General features: G+C 46.1%; 2 protein-coding genes across 4 annotated transcripts in view; one reads left to right on the forward strand and one right to left on the reverse strand.

Moving 5' to 3' along the window:
* WWOX (WW domain containing oxidoreductase) overlaps positions 1–15,975 on the forward strand; it is a 931,628-nt gene extending 915,653 nt beyond the window's left edge. The window contains exons 9-10 of one of the 2 annotated variants that reach the window (XM_081107852.1): positions 13,355–13,555; positions 14,487–15,975. In XM_081107852.1, the coding sequence (XP_080963978.1) occupies positions 13,355–13,543 (189 nt within the window). In that variant the 3' untranslated portion in view covers positions 13,544–13,555; positions 14,487–15,975. Of the gene's footprint in view, positions 1–13,354; positions 14,407–14,486 lie in introns of those variants that run through there. The other variant, XM_081107851.1, reaches the window with a different exon arrangement.
* MAF (MAF bZIP transcription factor) overlaps positions 14,509–22,041 on the reverse strand; it is a 339,313-nt gene continuing 331,780 nt past the window's right edge. Inside the window, exon 3 of one of the 2 annotated variants that reach the window (XM_081107853.1) lies at positions 14,509–14,631. Coding sequence is in view for 1 of the 2 variants with exons in the window: in XM_081107854.1 (XP_080963980.1) it covers positions 14,601–14,631 (31 nt within the window). In the remaining variant the exon portion in view is untranslated. The remainder of the gene's footprint in view (positions 14,632–22,041) is intronic. The other variant, XM_081107854.1, reaches the window with a different exon arrangement.

The following is a 22,041-nucleotide window of genomic DNA, read 5'->3' on the forward strand; positions in this document are numbered from 1 at the left end:
GTCATGTCTCATGATCTTCCTCAAACAATTCCTGCTGCTGTATTCCGTAGGCCATCAGCTAATTGAGTTCTGGAGCAGAATCACACCAGCTTTCAAGAGCTGATTGTGTGGATCTCTTCCCAGCTCTGCATTCTGCTGGTCATGTTGAGAGTATTTACACCACAGGATTTGGCAGACACTACACATCAAGGCTCCCCCTCCTCTCCATGCTCCAGTGAGCCAGCTGTTAAATATTTACCAATATGCCGCTGTCATGAACCCTGTTTTTCAATGATGTGTCATTTAAGCAAGGCAAAGCAACTCCAGGAAAAGTTGATTTTAATTAGCCTATTATACTGCTCATCCCCACAAAGGGGTGGTTGTGGTGGTAAGCTGAGATTTTGTATTGGTTTAGCAAGGCAATTTCATAATACCAGACATAACCTATAGGTTGGCTGTTCATTTGTGTATGTGTGTGTGTGTTTCCCAATACTTCCTACTCATTATGATGTAAACATGAACACTCTATAGACAGTGGGCGGGGTATGTCTCACCATGATGATGGGAAGTGGTTGATACATGGGCCCTGGAGATACTGTGGTCGTGAATCTGAAGCTCTGGCTTTCCAATTACCAGGAAGTTGTGCTTCTCAGCCTCGAGGGAAGGGTTAAGTGGTACTGAAATCTGGGGCAGTTACGGATCTGCCCTCATGTAAAACGGTTTAAATCAATTGGTTCTTTACCAAAATCTAGGGAATAAGAAACAGCCTTAGAGAAGAGCAAGTGTTAAAAACAAGAAAGGATCATTAACTCCTCCTCTTTTTTTCTTATTAAAAGGTCGTCCTTTTAATAAGAGAGGTTGTCCTTTTAATAAGAGATTGCTCCTTCCTGGGACTCGCCCCATCCTCTGATCATAGACTCGAGGTAACCAGTGGACTCACTCCCTTATGATTTTCTCATGGGCAGTGGAATCCTGGCTCCCACCTCAGTGTTAGCATCACACCCTAGAGCCTAGCGCCCTGCAGAGCATCTAACTGGAGATGCTCATCCTGCCACTGGGGAAGTGACTTCTGTGGCTCAAGATGCCACCCAGCAAAGGGGTTCAGGGCACGGACAGCCCAGGTTCAGATTCCAGCTCCCCCACCCGCTAGCTGTGTGCCCTGGCAATGCCTCACCTTTCTGAACCTCGGATTCCGTATCTGTCAAATGGGGAGCAGCATACATGAGAGCGGACCCACAGAACATTGAGTGTCAGCCTGGGATGCTCGAAAGGTTAGCTCCTTATTGCTGCTCAAAGATCCACTGTGACGACAGTGCAAAACCTTGGCCTGTGGGAGTGCAGTGCTCCCACTTGACTCGGACAGTGAACACCTTCCCGTCGATCCTGGAGCCATTGCTAAGAGTGGGGGTCTGCAGCCCGAGGGATGGGGTTCAGCTCGTAACGCGGCCACTTGCTCTTTGACCTCTGCCTCTCTGGGCTTTAGCTCCTGCCCATAACTGGGGATAGTGGATGTCCAGGGCCTCAGAAAGGGTCTGGTGCAGGGTGACCCTCGCCGGTAGCTGTAAAGGCACATCAGTCCCTTAGCCTGCAATAGACAGGTGCCACATAATCAGAACTCAACAAACAAGAATTATTCGTTACTAAGTCATTTCACTTGTGTGAGCCTCAGTTTCCCTGTAAGTAAAATGGGGATAATGATATCTACACAGGGCTATTGAAGGAATTCAAGAAACATTTCGGGGCTTGGCGCCTGGAGTGTACCACGGAAGGTATCCAGGCCCCACGTGGGAATCCTACCTTAAGGGGGCTGCCTTGTGATGTCATGCAATGAGGGACCCAGAGGGCACAGGCATAGAGGACAGATCTTCCACCACCTTGACTACCTAAGGGCCAGCTACACAGCGAGCTTGTATCCTCCCTGACATCTTGCCTGGGAGCTACGAGCGTATTTGTTTGCCTTTTTACAAGCCAGCGACTGTGAGAGGATGAGTCCTACCAGGTGTGGCAGCCAGAGGGGGCAAAAAAGGGCAGAGTCAGGTGTCCCTGGGGAACCCCGATGTCCTGAGCTCAGCACTTCCCTGCACTGTGAGGGCAGGAGAGTTCCAACTGCAGTTGGCCCCACAGGAGCCGCCCTGGGGGTGCATGCAGCCAGATGGGCCCGGAATGCCCAGCCGTGAACGTCCCCTGCCAGCCTCCCTGCATGGGAAGCAGAGGAACGCGGCAGGGGTGGCTCTCAGGCCCCTCCTGAGGTGGTCTCCAAATCACATGCCGGCAGAAGCGGCCCCCTGGGACCCAGGGTCTGAGGGCTGAGGAGTGGGCTTGGAGAGGAGGAGGAAGGCCCCTGAGGCTGTGTGAGCAGGGGCGTGGCCAGCAGGGGGATCAAGTCACCCAGAGAAAGAGTATGAACTTAGCCTCATGGGGCTAGATTTCCTCATTTATGCGTAAGTTCAGGATGCCAGAGGGACCAGGGTGTGGGCTCAGAGCATTACCCAGACCAAGAACATGGCCTTTGAACTGAGACAGACTCGGTTTGGGTCTTGGCTCCAGCACGTCCCAGGGACCGATGTGGCTGTGAGTTACTTTGTCTCCTTCAGCCTCCTTCTGAGTAACAGGTCCTTGGCACATAACAGGGCACATAACAGGCCCTCCCCAGTCTCATTACTCGTTTTTTTGTTGGCTATCCCCTGTAGCACTGGACAGACTTTCTAAGGCAGCTGTGATGTCTCACTCTCTCCCTGGCCGAGATGTGAGGACTCAGGATGGGTTTGCAAGGGAGATCATTAAAGAGCTGAGAAGTGACTGCCATAAGACTGTTCCTGGGCTGAGCGATCCGGCTAAAGGTGAGACTCTAGAGCAGTGGTTCTCAACCTTCCTAATGCCACGACCCTTTAATACAGTTCCTCATGTTGTGGTGACCCCCAATTTCATTGTTACAAATTGAACATAATTAAAACATAGTGATTAATCACAAAAACAATATGTAATTATGTGTTTTCCGATGGTCTTAGGCGACCCCTGTGAAAGGGGTCGTTCGACCCCCAAAGGGGTCGCGACCCACAGGTTGAGAACCGCTGCTCTAGAGGGGAGGCCAAAAGGTAGATGACATGCAGGCTTCAAGCTTGAAGGCACAGGGGGAAGGGCGGGCCAGCTAGCAGGAGAATGTCTGACAAGAGATTGGAAGCAGGTCATTCATGCCCAGCATGGCACCCAGAGATGCTGGGCAAGACTGGTGGGAGAGGTAACTGTCGCTTGAATGTCTTGCCTACAAAGCAGCAATCTACCCCCATCCCCTTTACTGTTAAGTCTCTGGCATGAAGGAAAGGAGAGAGATTTTGATCTGTGTGCTTCCTTCTTTAACTTTTAATAAACAAAACTGTAGCTACCTTTGAACCAGTATCTGTGTCCTCAGGAAATGACCAAAAATGTTAGCACTGATCCTGCCCAAAGCCCCGTGAATGGGCTGTTACGCCCATTTCATTGATGAGGAAACAGGCTCTGTGGCTGGTCACAGAGCTGCTATGTGTCAAAGTCAGGATTCAAGTTCAGGCATCTCTAGCTTCAGCTCCCTGGCTTTTTCCACCATCCCACACGGCCGCCCAATCCGCAACGCCCGCAGCTCTCTCCTCTTCCCACTCCTTCTCCTCAGTTCCCTCCAGGACTGAGAGGCGATATTGATTCTTGTTCAATAGGGGTCAGGAGGTGTCTCTCCGATCCCACAGTGAATGCCGAGGGCTTTTTAAATGGAAAACTACAGGGAGTGAGGCTGGCTCTTCGCTGGCTTTGCGGGAGAGCGGGCTTGGATGTGCACACAGAGGCAGAGCCGGCTCATTTTTCTAAGGCCCTAACTTTGCAGCATTCTTCAAGGGCTCAGAGAGTTCCCTGTGCCATCAAATTAAGTTTGGAAACTTCAATAAAAAAGTCCTGAAGGAAACTGTCAATTAATGCATTTACTCGGAAGCATCATACTTAGGAACAGCATCTTCAAACACAAGCGTTGTTTTCCACCCATTAAAAAGTTGGTGTGCCGCTTGGTTTCCATAGAGACCTGAGGTAATAGCTCCTTCCCCTCACTGAAGCCTGAGTGTCGCTCGATTTCTTTCTCTTTTTTTTTTTTTTACCTTAGTCTTTCATACTTTTTTCTCCATCTCCATTTATGAAAACAAAAGATAACTAAATTGAAACCTGGCAATGAGATTTGTCTGAGGAAGACAGCTTGATTTATAAGCTCAAGGGACTTCATTTTTGCTCACCTCCTTATTTTGTGACTTCTGCAAATAGCGTAGCTACCTGCAAGGAAGTGGTGGGGATTTTCAATGGAGCGCATGATCCCCGCAGCCCCTCAAACACACGCTCAGAAGGGAAGGGCTAACGGTCTGCTGAAGGGCTCCGAGTTTTCCCAGGGTGTGGAGCAGAGGTTGCCAAACTGAGGCCTGTAGGCCCGATCTGGCCCACGGCCCGCTTTGTAAATAAAGTTTTATTGGAACCATGTTCATTTGCGTATTGATGTCTGTGGCTGTTTTCACCACAGTGGCGAATTTGAGCAGTTGTGACAGAGACGGTATGGCCTGCAGAGCCTTAAATATTTCCGCTCTGACCCTTTGCAGAAAAAGTTCACTGAGCCTTGGTACCAATGGGGGTTTGGGAGGCATTTAATCGTTTTGTCACGTTGGGCAAATACCATTCTTGCTGTGACTCATCTGTGCATCTTTGCAACAGGAAGGACAGGGTTCTTTCAAGGGTTTGGGGGACGTAAGGCACCTATGGGAACGATGAACATGAATGCTTTCTACTCCAAATCCTTTTGCTAGAAAAATCCAAAAATGCCTATCTTAGGATTCTAGAGATTCTTTAGAAAACTCAAGGCAAGTGTGTAAAGACCCAAGACACGTGGTCCAGCCACTGTCCCGGGCCCCCAGCCCGCCCAGGTTGTCTCTGGGAGAAGGCCAGAGAAGCTGAGTGGGAACTCGGTTCAGGGACGAGACGGCAAACAAAAGAAGCCACCACAGTCTAGGAAGAAACCTTTAATTTCTATTCAGCTTTAAAGAGTTTGCGAGGTTTTGTGTTCTTTTTCATTTTAACAAACCAGTTCAAGTACATGCCTGCAGATTATAAAATTACCTGAAATCGCCTAGGATATCAGCATGCATGGCTTGTTAGTATTTACATCTATTTACATAGGGAAACAAGAGAAAGATCTACAGTTATTTACAGTCTACATAGGAGAAGAGAAAGGCGGCCTAATTGTATTTCCTAAAATACAGTAGATGAGTCGTCAGTACATGCATATTTAGGTAATATTTGCATGATAGAATGCAATTTAAAAAAAAATACCTGTGTAACTTTCTATGCTAAGGTGTTACATAATCAAGGTAAACTTGGTTTTGTTTTGTTCCTAGTCTATTTGCATCAAGTGCTTTAAAATGTTCACTAACACCCAGGCAGAATTATGTACCCTGGCAATTAAAGCAACAGAGCACACGATCATTTCCTACTAACTAGCAACAAGCTGCTGGTGAATGAAATATCTATTGTTTCTCATTACCCATCGACCACTGTGACGAGATCTCTCTGTGTAAAGGCAGTGCCTAAGCTATCACCATTAATTATGGAAGTCATATAAATGAGACCCTCTCCACAGTATGTTCTAAATGAAATATTAACAAGGCCAGCGTTAGAAATGAGCCTGAGAAATGATCTGTTCGTGTGAGCTCCCTATGAAAATGCATGCACAGACCTAATGCCGTTGTGCTCGACCTGAAGCGGTGGGGCTGGACTTGGGGGCCTGCCTCTGATCTGAATCACTGCGAAGTCTATTCCTTCATTTGTTTCTGGACAACAGAGTTAAGGGTTAATTTCTCACTGTGATGTGGCCCCATCGGAGCACCCTGTGGGTTTTATCCCCCCCCCCCCATGCCTTTTCAGTCAATGTTGTAGGATATGCCCATGACCTAGGTGTAAATGAACTGTCCGCCTCAACATCTAAACAGCTTGCTTGGGGTTTGCCCGGAAGTCCTGCCCGCTCACAGAGCAGTCTGCTCTTGGCTTTCCAGGGGGCCCATGTGTCAGGCCCACGGGGCGGAGTGACTGTGCGCAGGGGGAAGAAGATATTTTTGTTTCACCGCTACTCTGAAGACCGTCTTTGATATTAGAACTGAACCCATTAATTCTGCCTGGCAATCATGTCAAAGGTTTCTATCAGTGTACATGGCAAATACAGAGGCATCCATTATCTACATTGTACAGAGCTAGCTATAACCGAGGTTAAAAACATCGAGGAAGAATGTAAAATGTTTCAAATTAACACAAGCTAAGTCTTCTTTTACCGCTTATAAACACTCAGGAGTTCCTTCGGCACCAGCTCTGAGGCGGCCCAATGGGAACGTTTCCGTAAGGGGCCGTCAGGTTTGTCCCATGTCGAAGGATGGTGCATAGTTCAGTGGCAGGTGTCTATGGCTCTTCTGCTTAGCTGTTGCAAACCAACCCATGGAAGAATGGATACCCCAGTGCAGTGTCCCGTCCCAGCGAGAGGAAACCCATTGAAAAGAAGCTGTGCTTTGAGTAATGTCGGCGTTCCAGAGAGCACTGGCAGGGAATCCCGGGGAACTCGGTCATAGAAATGAGAGACAGTCAACATCTCTCAGTTGTAATGAGACCACCTCTCGGGCCAGTCCAGTCCAGAACCTCTTTGGCATACACAAATGAAGGTGGGATGTACATGAATAACATCGCCCCTGGACTGGCCCTTGGGCCACCTCTTTCTCCTTCCCTCATTCAGAGGGCACCTCCCGCCCCACAAAGCGTGCTAGAGTCCCACGGCGGCAGCAGCAGGTCCCAGGGAGATGAAATCATTCTAAATTGCACACTTCCATTCTTTTGGGAGCAGACATCCATCTTTCACAGAACCCTTGGACCATAGATGGCAAGGACTCTGGGACAGGGAGGAGGTATGAAAAGGGCCTCGTTTATTTCAAGGGAAAGTTCAGAACAGTTCATGGAATTCAAAACACAGGTCCTGAAAGCTTACCCAGGTCACCCTGCCCTTGAATCCCGCTGGAGTGGAAATCCCTCCCCGCCCGACCTTCCCAAAACAAACATGGCTTTGGACCTCCCTGGATGGTCCGGATGGACGACCACTTCCTCTCCCAGACTTAAGGCTAGCGAAGACAAATATATTCTTCAGCTTAAAAAAAAAATCATTTCCAACTTTCTATCCAGCACCTACTAGTCTCTGGGCTTTTTTTCTGCAAATATTTCTCAGAGAAATAACAACAACACTCCTGACTTTGCAAGTCATTCTGTCCTGGTCTTGAAGTCAGTCTCTGGAAACTCCATAGGGAGCTTGCTAGAAACTCATGTCTTTTGTCAGGAAGAATGGTCCTTGTACCCTCACTGGGGTTTGGCTTACTATTCGGGATGCAAATGAGAAAGGCTCCATGTCACCTCTGAGATTCTCCCCAAATGGAGGCCCGTGAAAGCTGTGTCACCTTTGTTTCCCTTCAAACATTTCACTCAAGATACCCTTTGCGATCGTGGGTTGTGGACCAATTGCATCTCTGGGGATGGCTGGGAATAGTCCATTGCTTAGCTCTCCCTCAGCAAACAACTTTGTCAAGCCTTTTCCTAGACTGTGTCACTGGGCACACAGCGGGAGAGAGTCAACTGAACAGGAACTTCCGAGTCTTTTCCACAGGTGTGAACCTGCTTTTAGCAAAGAAACCGGTGCCTTGTAGCAAGAGGTAAATACCCAAACACACTGCCCAAGTCCGTGGTGCCAGTGTGCACATCCTCTTCCGTGAGGCCAGGCTAAGTCCGTCTCCAGGACCTTCTCAGACTCTAAAGCTCCCACTGTTTACAACAGATGCCCGCTTTCCTGGTCTCCACATTTTTAGTTTGAGAAGTTACGTGTATTTCCCTTCTATGATAACTGCTAAGAACAGCTGTGAGCAAAACTCCTGAAAGCCACAGGACAGTTCTGAGTCCATGCCCACAGGACGCGTCTGCCTGTACCTGGGCCTGATTGTTTACAGCCTTTGTAGGAGTCGCTGGCTGGGAACCTGTAGGAATTAATTTGTTAGGAATTCACTGGGGGAGGGTAGGAAGGGGGTTGGAACAGACTTTGCCTGCAACCCTGACCTAATGTGTCAGATAGTACCCTCCAAAAGGCCTCGCCCACTTTACACATTCACAGGTTTATAAGGTGGAGTTTGCCTCAGTTTCTCTGGTTTTGAGGTGGTTCAGTTTAGGTGTTGAAAAGGTCTATCATCCAAGACAAGGTTCCTTGGCTGGGCCAGCCTGGCACCTGGAGGTGCATGTGGGACCCGGTGACCTTTGTGTTAAGGGTCATTTAATTGGATCTTCTGAGGTTTTGCCGAATCCTCACTTCTGTTCATCCAAGTGGATATAATTTCAGTTTAGTTCACGGACTAAATCAACGGGAAAATCTCCTTTTAACATTTCTCAGGTGAACACAGGGCAAAACCCACGCTTAATTCCAGGCCGTGCCAGGGTGTCACACTGTGGCCGGGCATGGACAGGAGGCTTCGGCCACATGGGGACACAGAACAGGGTCGGGCAGTGTGCGAACAGCTGTGTCACCTGTTTGGCAGGAGGTTTCTATGGCGGCGCGTCTGAATTCTGGAGAGGGTCCACTGTGTGGTCATCAGAGTGACTTGGGACGAGATGCTTTGGACCTCTGACACTAAGTGGCTTCTCCACACATGGGGACCCAACCGCCCCCGCTCCTGAGGCTGTGTGGGTGAGAGTGTCGCACCTACAAGCTTTCTGCCGGTGCCTGCCTGAGGAATCGTCAGCTCTCCATAGATGCTGCCGTTGCTACCTCGTGAATGGTCCTCATTCGCAACAAGCCTCTGGAAAAGCAGGACCATTTGGAGGGCAGAGTCCTTCGAGTAGACTGCTTTCTCTCTTCTCACATAACTTTGGGGCAAGTTGGCGTGCGGGTTGGTTAGCACTTACTCCACGATCTTGGTCTATTCAGCGACACCAGCATCCCAGTGGAGGCAGGGGGCGACTCGTTGGCCACGGTCATGCTAACGGGGAGGCCCGGGAGCCTTTCAGTGTGCACTGCGTTGCCCTGAAAATGAACACAATTCATGGCACCGTTGTCAGCTTAGAAGATTGTGCTCGGTCAGTAGGGACTCGTAACCTTTTGGAGCAGCTTGCTTTTGTTTGGCTTTAAAATCAGAGGTTTCAGCTGTCCTTGTTCTGGGGGAACAGGTGTGTATCTGGAGGTGAATTCCCAGCCTGGGCTGCACTGTCAGGCGAACGGCAGAAACCCTCCTCCGGGTGCTACTGGGAGGCGGGGAAAGGCAGCGGCTGTGGGGGCAGTCATCCACGGGTGACACGCGTGCTCACGCCAAAGCTCTGGTAGGTTATCCTGCCGTATTCACGGGCCACTGGAGAGGTGGCCGGTTTTGCCTTTGGGGAGGGTACGTCTTGCCTAACAGACCCCAGATGAGGAACAGGGAAAGCTTTGAGGATACGAAGAGGCACCTGCTCACTTCACATCACCTCTTTGTCCCAGGAATTCAGCACAGTGACTGCTGCCCTCTTCCCAAAGGGCTCGCCTTCCTGCCCGTGGGGTTCCCAGTCTGAGTCCCCTGACACATTCCCTTACACATCTGTACTGTTTGCAAAGTCGATTCATTCAGCATTTTCTGTGCAATCTTGCGATATCTGTAGGTCTGTGATAAAGCAATCTTAGAACATCTACTACCTTCAGAATCATTGACTATCGATAGATATTCTGTGACAGTATCTGTCTTTTATACATCTCGTAATTTAATCTACTTTAAGATAGGAATTACTCTGTCTTTTAAATAAGCATGCATTTTAAAGTAGAGAAACTCAAACTAAACAGTTAACTGTGTAATATGTGTCCTTATTAAAACGTGAGTTATATTAGAGTACTAACCAATGCATTACAAATATCAATATGTAGGTGGTTAGAGTACTAACCAATGCATTACAAATATTGATATGTGGGTGGTTTTTCCTTTACCATGTATTGTTTATTAGAAACCTCTGTACCTCTTCCTTTAAAAGAGTCAATATTCATTTAGATTCCACGCTGACAGCTACAAATTGCTGGCTAGCAGTCATCAAGTAAATGTTGATGAAAAGCGGCTACTTAATATTTTCATCCCAACAAAGGGTTGGGAAGGATGGACAAGTTAGGGCTCAGGGCCTCAACTGTAAATAAACAGCAACCACTTTCTAAGTCCACCTCCCTGCAGTTGGAGACGGGCTGCAAATCTGACAAATGATTTCTGAAGGAGAATGATGAACCTTTATGACCAAGATACTCCTAACGTAATCCCCAACACGATTTCTGGGTGATTTTACATACACTATGGAGATGGATGGCTCAGCTCTCCTCTGGCAGCTCGAAAACGTTTGATCAGATCAGAAGTGGCGTTCAGGCCTGATTACAGATTCTACTGGGCTTCCCAGAAACTCTGTCCTGTGCCAGCCATACCCTAACGCATAGCCAATTCTAGGGCATGGAGACTGGAGCCGCCGCGCCCAGCTCCCTGATAAGCAGGCTTCTGAGAAATTGTTCTTAACAGATCGTTGAAGGGGACCCACAGCTCCAGCCAGTGCCTTTATGTCAAGGTGTGGCTGTTATCACGATGGGTCAGTAAACAGTGCTAACAACTCACAATGGTGGCTCCAGGTGTTTTATAACGGAGTTGGTAGCATCGTTCCCTTTATATGACTTTCATTGTTACTGAATTAGGTACTGATGCCCCCCCCCCAAAAAAAAAATGGCATGAAAGCCATTTAATGGTGATGAAAGTGCTCTTTTAAATGTGTGTGTGTCAGTTTTGAAATGTTTGATCTTGTATCAGCAAGCCCAGCCTATTTACTAATGAGATTCCCCTCACGTAGCTCAGTCTCCTTCTGATGAGCCAAACATTAGAACTTGTTATGAAACTGTCGGCACATCTTGTATGAAGATGTCACTCAGAGGCTCTCCTGGTGCAGCTAAGAGAATTCCCCCAGCGCAAAAAGGGTGGTGAGCTTGGGACTGAAAGATCTGTTACTACTTAGCTGTCCGGCAAGAAAGCTAATCGAGTACCAGTTGAATTGAGCATGGACCAGAGAGGCAGGCTGCCCAATGCGGGGTTGATCTCCGAGTGGAGAAGGTGGTCTTTGCTTCCAGGTGCCCCCGGGTTCTTCTACTGAACCTCTCGCGATGGAATTAAGATTGTGCATCACCCCAAGCCTGGCAGCGAAAGACTCAACGCCAGCTCTTGATGCAAGATTGGGCTTTTCTAACATGCATGGCTTTCAGCATGGTAGCCAAATACAGGCTTATATGAACTGAGGTCATTGCGATTGCTGTCAGATTCCATGGAGGGAAAATGCATGCCCCCAGCTCCCTCATCAACATGGTTCTGAATCAATGCAAGTGCAGAATTTCTTTGCAAAAATACCATTCCAACAATGCAAGGGTGCAACCTGGTATCATTTTAGAAGGTCACAGTGGCAAAATATTACACCGGGTGTGGAAGAATTCTGCTTTGTGCTTTCCCGAGTGGCCTACTTTCATCTTTTCTCGCCACTGGTGGCTCTGAAAGGCCCATTTGTCCTGCTCTATACATGCCGATACTCCAAGGCTCCACGTCGGGGTGTAGAGCCTGAATCTGGGGCTGAGCTGGCCAGATTCTCTCACCCCTTACAGTTGATGGTAAATCACCTGACCACTCTCTGGTGGTTTTGGCAGCTGGGAAGTAAAATGGAAATCTTAGATAGATATCCAGAAAATTATGCAAAACACCATCTCCAACTGAACTCTGCTAAGAAGTGAGGCCAAAAGGATATTTGGCTTGAGTTAGTGGGGCGAGCATCTCAATTCTTCAATTTATCTTTAGAGGCACTTTGCCTCCCCACATGAGGTGCAAGGAGTCAGATAAGCCTCTCGAATTCTTTAGAGAAATGTGCCAGGTGCTAAACAAAGTGTGATTAGCAATAAATTAGACCTGAGCCACCACCCAAATCAATTTCAAAAGAAAGAGCTGAATCCAAGAAAATAGCTGGCTGTTTGGGGAGTGGGCACGGTGAGGGGGTTGGGGAAGTAACAAATCAATTATGACTTAATTAAGCTCAATCATGTCAGGAATTCAAGTTCTGAACTAATGGGACTTGTCCTGGCCTATCAAGAAGCCAGCTGTGAGCAGAACTCAAGTCTCTCCCCCTCTCGCTCCCCACACCCATGTCCCGTTACTGATTTGACTATGGGGTTTTCACAAGAACTAGATATGACAACAAACAAAACCCAAGTCTGTTTTGTAGCACTTTCCTAAAATTAGAACATATCGAGGCCCTGATCCTCACAATGACCTTGACCCCCAGTGGTTGTAGTGAATGTAAACCAAACCATTTGTGCGGCATGGTTTTCCATTACTCATCCTGCTTGGGCACAATTTAAACCCTATAGAAGCAGGAAAAGGGTAAGCTTTGGGTGAGGACAGAAACCCATTTCCTCCCCAATCAAATGTCCTTAATGTTTTTCTAATTGTGACCTTATCCCTCATTACCTTTCTCCATCCTCTTCCACAACCCTCCTCTCTATCAGCCTATAATTAGTTGATGCAACCAGGGCTGTGATGCACATAAATAATCATAAGATGCCAGATAAACTGTATTGGTTTTAAATTAGAGCCGTGCCTACCGTGTCTGCCTATGAACACCAGCCTATTATTTTTAATTATGGCTTGCAAAGCAAAGTGAGTTCTTGCCCTCTTTACAGCATCTCTGACAGTAGCCTGTCAGCCGGATGATGTGGTCCCTCCCTGGCACACACAGCCCTAGCCACAGCGCTACTCCAGAGGTGAACGGAAAGTGATCCATAGCACTCATTGCAACTTGCGTTCTGGAGTGGGCTGGCACCGGTCCTGCTGGGGTTTCTCCCTGATGGGCCATTATTAGGGTGGTTGGTTTCATCCAGACAGAAGGTTCTGGAAACATCTTGGTGTCGAAATGCAGTATGCACTGAGATGTCAAGGGGCTGGACGAACATCTTCTTGCGTGTGCAGAAGGGTGCCTTCGTTTCCTCTTTGCTGGAGAGAGATGTCCGACTTGAGTGATATGCATATTTATTTTTGAAGCCTTTTCCTATATGAGGTGCAAAGAGTCACACCAGCTTTAGAGGGGTTCATGAGCTCGCTGTCCAGGCTACTCACTTCCTACCTTCCAGGCCTGGGCTGAGCTCAGGCCTCTTGGCCACGCTGAGGTCCAGGTGCAAGTGGACTGGGCGGGGAGAGGCTTGCTGATTCCGAGTCAGAAGAAAGTCATCTCATCACCTCTTTTCTTAAATAAATTGCTTATGGTCTTTTTTTTTTTTAATTTCCAGCAACAAGGAGCTGCCACCACCGTCTACTGTGCTGCTGCCCCCGAACTAGAGGGCCTGGGAGGGATGTATTTCAACAACTGCTGCCGTTGCCTGCCCTCCGCAGAGGCTCAGAGGGAGGAGACAGCCCGGGCCCTGTGGGCGCTCAGCGAGAGGCTGATCCAGGAGGGACTCGGAGGCCAGGCCAGCTAAGCGGGAGCTCAGGTGACGACTGGAACACACGCCCATCCTGTGTGCCCGCACGTCACTGCCAACACTGCCCCCTCCCCAACTTATTATCCAGATTATCCAGGCCTTTCCGTGTCCCTCTGACACTGATCCGCCAGAGCCAAGGAAATAAGAGTAGTCACAGCAGATGGGAAAATGTCAAATACCAGTGGGAAGCAGGGAATTAATTCCAGGGGTCAAGGATCTCTCTTCTGGGGCTGGCTGAGGCTTGGGTCCCTTTTCTTTCCTGGTGGTGGCCTGTCTCATTGTAGAAGCACAAGCAAGTGTCTCTCTCACTATTTAGAGTAGCCTGGGGCCCCCTGTCCCACCAGCACAGCCAGAGCCACACTGCCGCCGGGAGCTTTCTCTGTTCAGGAAAGAGTGAGTGTTTATCCTTCCGCTGCATTGATCCAGGAGATCATTGCTGCATTCTTTCTGACCAAGTCCAAGTGGGCTTGGCAACTCCTGGGGAGAGGCCCCCGAGCCTTGTTCCCATCAGCGAAGATGGAGGTGACACTGGCATAGACAGAGCTACGAGTCACAAAGGTACCAGTCCTTCGACTCCCTTGCCAAACTATACAAAACGTTCTTTAGCAATTATAGCAGATGAATTTTGCCAAGCATCCCCCCGATACCTTGACAGGCAGGAAAGGAAGCGCTGTGTCCCTAGGAATTTACAGGATCATTGCGGGGTGGGGTGAAAAGCCGTTCCCTTCATTCACGGTTTCAAGCAGTACCCCGGCGGCTCACAGCTCCTCAGGGCTCCTGCTTTAGCCTTCTGCTCACCAGTCCTGTCATCCCTCCCATCCTACGCTTAATAAAAGAGCATGCTCAAATGTTATCACCTGAAGTCTGTCTTGTGTCTTTAAATATTTGTTACAGTTTTGGTTTTCTGTTTTGTTTTGCCTTTTTTTCTTTTTTTTTTTAGAAAAGAAATCTAGAGGAAAAATAAAGCGCTTCTTGTAGACGCCAGGAAAACACCGTTCTTGTTTCTTCTCTGAGTTTGTTTTGTGCTTTGTGGCTGTCCGTGGCCCGGGTTGTCTCACGCGATTAGCATGCCAGCATCGTATTTTCTGTGGAAGAAAGAGAAAGAAACATGACTATTGTTTAAATTCACCTAGAGAGGTTCTGTGATTACTTGTAGTGGGTTATTCAGTCCTCAGTGGCCTGTTCCCCCTGTCATTATCAAGTTCTTGGTCATTAGAGAATATCTGTGTATTAGGAAGGGGGCCGTTTGGGGGTTCTTTCCCATTCAGCCCCTTTTCACTAACCCTGGTTTCTAGGCCATTCCAGGGGTCTGAGAAGGTCCAATTAGGCAAAATGGAGAGGATGCATTTGCCAAAATACCATAATGGCACCTTCAGGCCACAAAGCATCATGGACCACTGGCTCTGTGGCCCAGTCCAGTCAAACACCATTGCTTTGCAGTGGCCCATCGCCTGGCTACCTCCCTGGTCTGGCGATATTTACCCTTACAAAGTCCTTATTATCACAGCTCCTTTAAAGCTGTGAATCAGATAATGTCCCTTCTCTGGTCCAAACCCTCCAGTGCTTTTGAGGTCAACACTGCCATAATCCCCAGTCTCCACACGTGACTGGTTGTCTCCCACATGGCTCTGGCCTTGGCCGCCTGACTTACCTTGTCCAGTTGGATAAGAGCCTGTGCATTGGGGGTTGCCCTTACTTGTTGCTCTCTGGAACCTGGCAACCACCCGCTAGCCTGCCGGATGATGAGAGACACCTGGTCGCTACCCAAACTGACATCAGGCTAACCATTAGACATGTGGGCAGGGCCATCCCAGACTACTCAGCCCCAGCCGGGTCAACCCACAGAATGGCAAAAAATAAAGGCTTGTTCTGTGAAGCCATGACGTTTCCAGGACTACTCGTACACAGCCAACACTCACTGACACAACTTCTCATCTCACTGAGTCAAGTGCAAATTTTCACCACAGCCCAGGGTCTCTTTCATAACCTGGTCCCCACCTTGCTCTCTGATCCTGTGTTATAGCACTTCCTCTTCATCCGCTACATGGAGTCACTCCAGCCTCCGTGTTCTTGAAATATGCCAGGTACCCTTTCTAAGCAATGACTTTATCTTTGCTGTTACCTCTGATGAAATGCTTTTCTTCCAGAGAATTGCATGGCTTCCCCTCACACTGTATTCTGGTCTCTGCTCAAATGTAACCCCCTTTCTGAGAATGTGACTGACTTCATGGTGGCACCCAATGCACCCTCACCCTTTATTTTCTCCACAACACTGAATACTATTGGACACATTCTGTATCTATTTGCTATTTTCTCTTTCCACCTCCTATAATACAAACCCCACTAGATCTATCTATTTTGTTCACAACTGTGGCCACGGTGCCTTGAACTGTTTCTGACACATAGAAGGTGCTTAATAAATAACCGTTGAAGAAAATGACTCTTGGTGACCAGGCATTATGTTCCTGAAAATAATTCCCATCCTTGCGGGGATGACTGTGAGCCACACACTGTGCTAAGCAGGCTGCAACGTTACATCTGATTTCTGATGTGTCCACGACCCTACCCGGTGGCCCTCCCCTTCCTGTCTTCTGGATGAAGAAACAGGCCAAGATGTTTTACAATTCGCCTTGTCCACACAGCTCATAAATGGCAGAGCTGTGTTCACACGTGGGTTGGTCTGATTTCAAAGCCATACCTCTTCCCTGCACCAATGCCACCGCTCCTTGAACGGGTGAGACACGTCCTTTCCAAGGAGATGCATCATGCTGAGGTCTCGGGCTAAGCAGAGAAGTGACTTTATGGGTCTGACTCTAGCTAAGCTTTAGGCATTTGGTGAAGGCGGAATTTAAGCCATGGCAAAGCAGACATTGGAGTGTCATGAGCCAAGGGGATGTCGAAAATATCGAAGAGACCCAAGGGAGAAGCTGCGGGCTATCTGCCCCCTTGTGCTGTTCAGGTAAGTGCTGACTGACTTCCAAATGGGCTCTGCACCAGGCAGGTACAATAAGATTTGGGAGGAAATTGACCTGGGGAGGTGAGTATTGCCCTAAATCAAGGAGCTCCCTAAGTTACATAGACTAAGCCTTCAGACAATCAATCACTCAACAAATATGTACTGAGTGCCACATGGTGGGAATTCAAAGTTTAGGGCAACCTCTCCCACAGTTCCTGCTACGAAAAACTTATATCTCATGTCTATAGGACTCCCCGCGGCGCATAAGATCCTAATTAACTTGATCAAGTTCTCCAGGTACATGAAGTTAAACCGAGGCCCCTAACAGCACCCAGGCCTCCACTGGCCCAGTATGCCTGAGTCCACTCAGTCAAACACCATTCCCTGAGAGCCACTTCTCCTGTGAGACACATTAATCTTACTTCTAAATTCATGGGGAATTCCTGGACAAGTGAGCAAGTAGATATACCTACTTCTTTTAGGTTATTCTAAGCCCACGGCTATTGCTCACCATCTGTCATGACATATGAATGTGTACATAGACATATATAAACAGATATATGATTATATTATATATGTAATATACACTTTAATTCTATAATAATGATCCCACTCTACCATCATCACTACTACTAATTGCAGGTACTATTTGTTAAACATCTACTCTGTGCCAACTGCTAGTCTCGGTAAATCACTCCATCTTATTTTATTCGTAGATGCTGCAACTGTGGTATACAAAGTAACCTATCCACAGCCCCTTAGCTGTGGTATCAGAGCCAGTATTTGAACCCCGGTCCATCGCCTTCAAGCCCAAGTGGCCTATAGACCAGCAGTATATGCACATTCAATTGATGCGATGGGTGAACTATTCACAAAGGAAGACTATTTGGCTTCCTACCTGAGCATGGATCTGGCTCTTGCCCTGGTCCCGATGCCCCATAGAAACCTGACATGCATTTATCCGGCAATATGGCTTCAGCTGCAGAGACCCTTTCCCCTGTCCTGGCTGTAAAGTTTGCGGGCGGCCTCCTTTCCCTGCACTTCGCTTCTAATGGGCTCAGGGTCCAGTGTTCTCCACCGTCGGCCGGTGCCGCCAGAATAGGAGGAGGGAGCCGCTTCTCTGCACGCACGTGCGTCTGAGTTGCTCTCTCTCCCTAAGTTTCTTTAAACTCAAAAGGCGGCCAGTTTCCACTTTCATGGCTGATTAAGGGAGGCCTTTCTGCGACTTATCAATAGGAACTAAGAAATGGAAGCATCCCCAGCAATGACTGAAGCTGTGGCTTGTGGTTTTGCTCTTTAAAATGGGGTTATGGGTGGCTTTGTTTTGAATTTCAGTGGAGGAGGCCTGACGGCGTTCATCAGGGTCAGCACCGGGCCAGAAAGCCTGGCCTTGCAAAACGGCTGCCCGTTCTGGTCAGCGGCAGGCACCATTTGTAGACGTTTACACTGAAAAAAGCATCTAAAATCACAATTCCTGCCTCGTGCGTTAACTCTTGGTGCCTTTCACCATTCAGCCAAACTAGTTTGAATTTTAGAATATAAATAATATCACAAAATATGACCACTGGAAAAACAGCTATGAATTATGTCTATTGATAAAATTATGTACTAATCACAGAGGCATTTTCTTTCAATCCTCACCCAAGGATATGTATTTATTGATTTTAGAGGGAGAGGAAGGGAGAGAGAGAACAAGAGAGAAACATCCATGTGAGAGAGAAACATTAATTTGGCTGCCTCCTGTCTGCACCACAACCGGGGTATGTGCCCTGACAGGGAAGCCAACCCCCAACTTTTTGGTGCACGGGACAACACTCCAACCAACGCAGCCAGGGCAACAGAGGCATTTTTTAAAAAGAACAAGAACGGCTCCACAACACAGTTATTTTCATCTTTGTTTACTACCTTTCAAGTCTTCATAGTATTTGGTTTCATCACCACTCTCCCCCCTCCCAAGAAAATTATCTTATTTGTCAGTTTCACATTTATTTTAATAGATGCCTAATAGATCATCTTGGAAACTCCTACTATGGGACCCATTTGGAAACTCCTACTAGGGGACCCATTTGGAAACTCCTACTATGGGACCTTTAGATTATTTCTAGTGTTTGCTGTTAGAACTAATGGCTCAGTATCTTATGCATGCAGTGCTTTCCTTCTCTTAATTTACCTCTGCAACATACCTTTGCAGAGCTGAAACCATGGGATCCAAGAGCGCCTACTTGGCTCCTGCTGTATACTGCCATGTATGTTCTGGAAGGGTTCCAACCAGAAGAACATACAGGTTTCTGTTTTTTAACAACCTTATCAGTGTTGGGTTTTACCATTTAAAATTTTTTACATATTTAACTTTTTATTGTCATAAAAATTTATATAAAGTACTCCCAGCAGCCAGTCTCTTTATTTAAAGTGTAAGCATTTCAAGTAATGAAAAGCAAGGGCCTAAGTCTAAGACTACTGTATCCTGCAAGGCTGTCATTTAAGATTTAAGGTGAAATAAAAAGTTTTCCAGACAAAAAAGGTTAAAGGAGTACATTGCCACCAAACTAACAATGCAAGAAATGTTAAAGGGACTGCTTTAAGAAGAAAAGGAGAGAGAGAGATCATAGGCATAAAGAAAATAAAATAACAAATAAATACCTATAAATAATAACCTTAAATGTAAATGGGTTAAATGCTCCAGTCAAAAGACATAGGGTGACTAAATGGTTAAGAAAACATGACCCATATATATATGCTGTCTACAACAGCCCCACCTCAGAACAAAAGATACACAGAGACTGAAAGTGAATATATTTTTCATGCAATATATTCCATGCAAAAGGAAAGGAAAAAAGCTGGGTAGCAATACTCATACCAGACAAAATAGACTTCAAAACAAAGGCCATAACAAGAGCCAAAGAAGGCCACTTGATAATACTAAAGGGAATGATTTAATAAAAAAATACAACCCTTGTAAACATATATGCACCCAATATAGGAGCACCCAAGTACATTAAAAAACCAACTATTTATGGACTTTAAGGGAGAGATTGACAGCAATACATTCGTATTAGGGGACTTTAACACTCCATTGACATAGCTGGATAGATCTTCCAGACAAAAATTCAACAAGGAAACACAGGCGTTAAATGACCCACTAACTAGATCAGATGGATCTAACTGATATTTACAGAACATTTCACCTCAAAGCAACAGAATATACATTCTTCTCAAGCATACATGGAACATTCTCAGAGATAGATTACATGTTAGGACACAAAACAAGTCTATACAAATTGAAGAAGACTGATGTAATACCAAGCATCTTCTTGGATCACAATGGCATGAAGTTAGAAATCAATTATAATAAAAACAACTCAAAAACACTCAAATACATGGAGGCTAAATAGCATGTTATTAAACAATGAATGAATTACCAATTAGACCAAGCAGAAATTAAAAACTTCCTGGAAACAAATTAAAATGAATACACAACCACCCCAAACCTCTAGGACACGGCAAAAGCAGTCCTGAGAGGGAAGTTCATAGCACTAAGGCCTACCTCAAGAAACAAGAAAAAGGACCAATAAACTAACCCTACTACTAAATGAATTAGAAAGACAACAGCAAGAAAAGCCCAAAGTAGAAGGAAGTAAATAATGAAGATCAGAGCAGAAATAAATGACATGGAGACTAAAAAAACAGTACAAAAAAAAATCAATAAATCCAAGAGCTGGTTTTTGAAAAGATAAACAAGATTGATAAACCCCTAGTCAGACTCATCAAGAATCAAAGAGAGAACCAAAATAAATAAAGTCAGAAATGAAAGAAGTGATATAACAACAGACACCACAGAAATACAATTGGTTGTAAGCAAATACTATGAACAACTATATGCCAACAAACTGGACAACCTGGGTGAATGGAAAATTTTTTAGAAATATACAATCTTCCAAATCACATTCAGGAAGAATCAGAAAACTTGAGTAGAATAACAACTGATGAAATTGAAGCAGAATTTTAAAACTTCCAGCAAACAAAAGTCCTGGACCAGATGGATTTACAGGTGAATTTTACCAAACATTCAAAGAAGAACTAATACCTATCCTCTTCAAACTATTTCAAAAAATTCAAGAGGAAGGGACATTTCTAAGCTCTTTTTACAAAACCATCATTATCCTAATTCCAAAACCAGATAAAGACACTACAAAAAAAAAAAAGAAAGAAAGAAAATTACAGGCCAATATGCCTGATGAACACAGATGCTAAAATTCTCAAAAAAAATTAGCAAATTGGATCCAGCAATATATTAAAAAGATCATACACTGTGATCAAGTGGGATTTATTCCAGAGATGCAAAGCTGGTACAATAGTCACAAATCAATAAATGTGATACATCACATAAACAAATTGAAAGATAAAAACCACATCGTCGTATCAATACATGCAGAAAAAGCATTCAACAAAATCCAGCACCCTCTTTTGATAAAAACTCTCAGTAAAGTGGGACTAGAGGGATCATACCTCAACATAATAAAGGCCATATATGACAAAGCCAACATAATACTCAATGGGCAAAAACTAAAGGCATTTCCCTTAAGAACGGGAACAAGACAAGGATGTCCACGTCCACCACTCCTGTTCGACATAGCGCTGGAAGTCCTGGCCACAGCAATCAGACAAGTAGAAGAGATAAAAGGCATCCAAATTTGAAAAGAAGTAAAACTGTCATTATTTGCAGATGACATGATATTGTACATAGAAAACCCTAAGACTCCACCAATAAACTACTAGACTTAATAAATGAATTTGGCAAGGTAGCAGGATACAAAATCAACATCCATAAATGAATGACATTTTTTAGGGGAGAGCATGAACGCAGGCCTCCACTACCACACATGATGCAGCCGAGTTTCCCACATTTGGGGAAATCGCAGGGGTCAGCACATCATGAGGGCAATGGATAAGCCTCACACTGGGAAAACCACCTTCGTGATCATGGTCTCTCCCCTGCCCGGTGAGTATCAATGGCATTTTTATACACCAATAATGAACTCTCAGAAAGAGAAACTAAAAAAGCAATCCCATTGAAACAACAAAAAACATATCTAGGGATAAACTTAATCCAGGAGGTAAAAGATCTGAACCTGGAAAGCTATAGGACATTGCAAAAAGAAATAGAGGGAAATACAAACAAATGGAAGCGTGTACCATGTTCATGGATTGGAAGAATTAACATTATTAAAATGTCTATACTATACAAAGAAATCTAAAGATTCAATGCAATCCCTATTATAATACCAATGGCATACTTCACAAAGCCAGAACAAATACTCCAAAAATTTATATGGAACCATAAAGACCCCTGAATAGCTGCAGCAATCTGGAGAAAGAAGAATGTAATAGGAGGGATGACATTACCAGATATCAAACTATACTACAAAGCCATTATAACCAAAACAGCCTGGCACATAGACTAATGCAGGGGTCCTCAAACTTTTTAAACAGGGGGCCAGTTCACTGTCCCTCAGACCGTTGGAGGGCCAGACTATATTTT

This window comes from Myotis nattereri, assembly GCF_964212035.1.
Source record: "Myotis nattereri genome assembly, chromosome: 15".
NCBI lineage: Eukaryota > Metazoa > Chordata > Mammalia > Chiroptera > Vespertilionidae > Myotis > Myotis nattereri.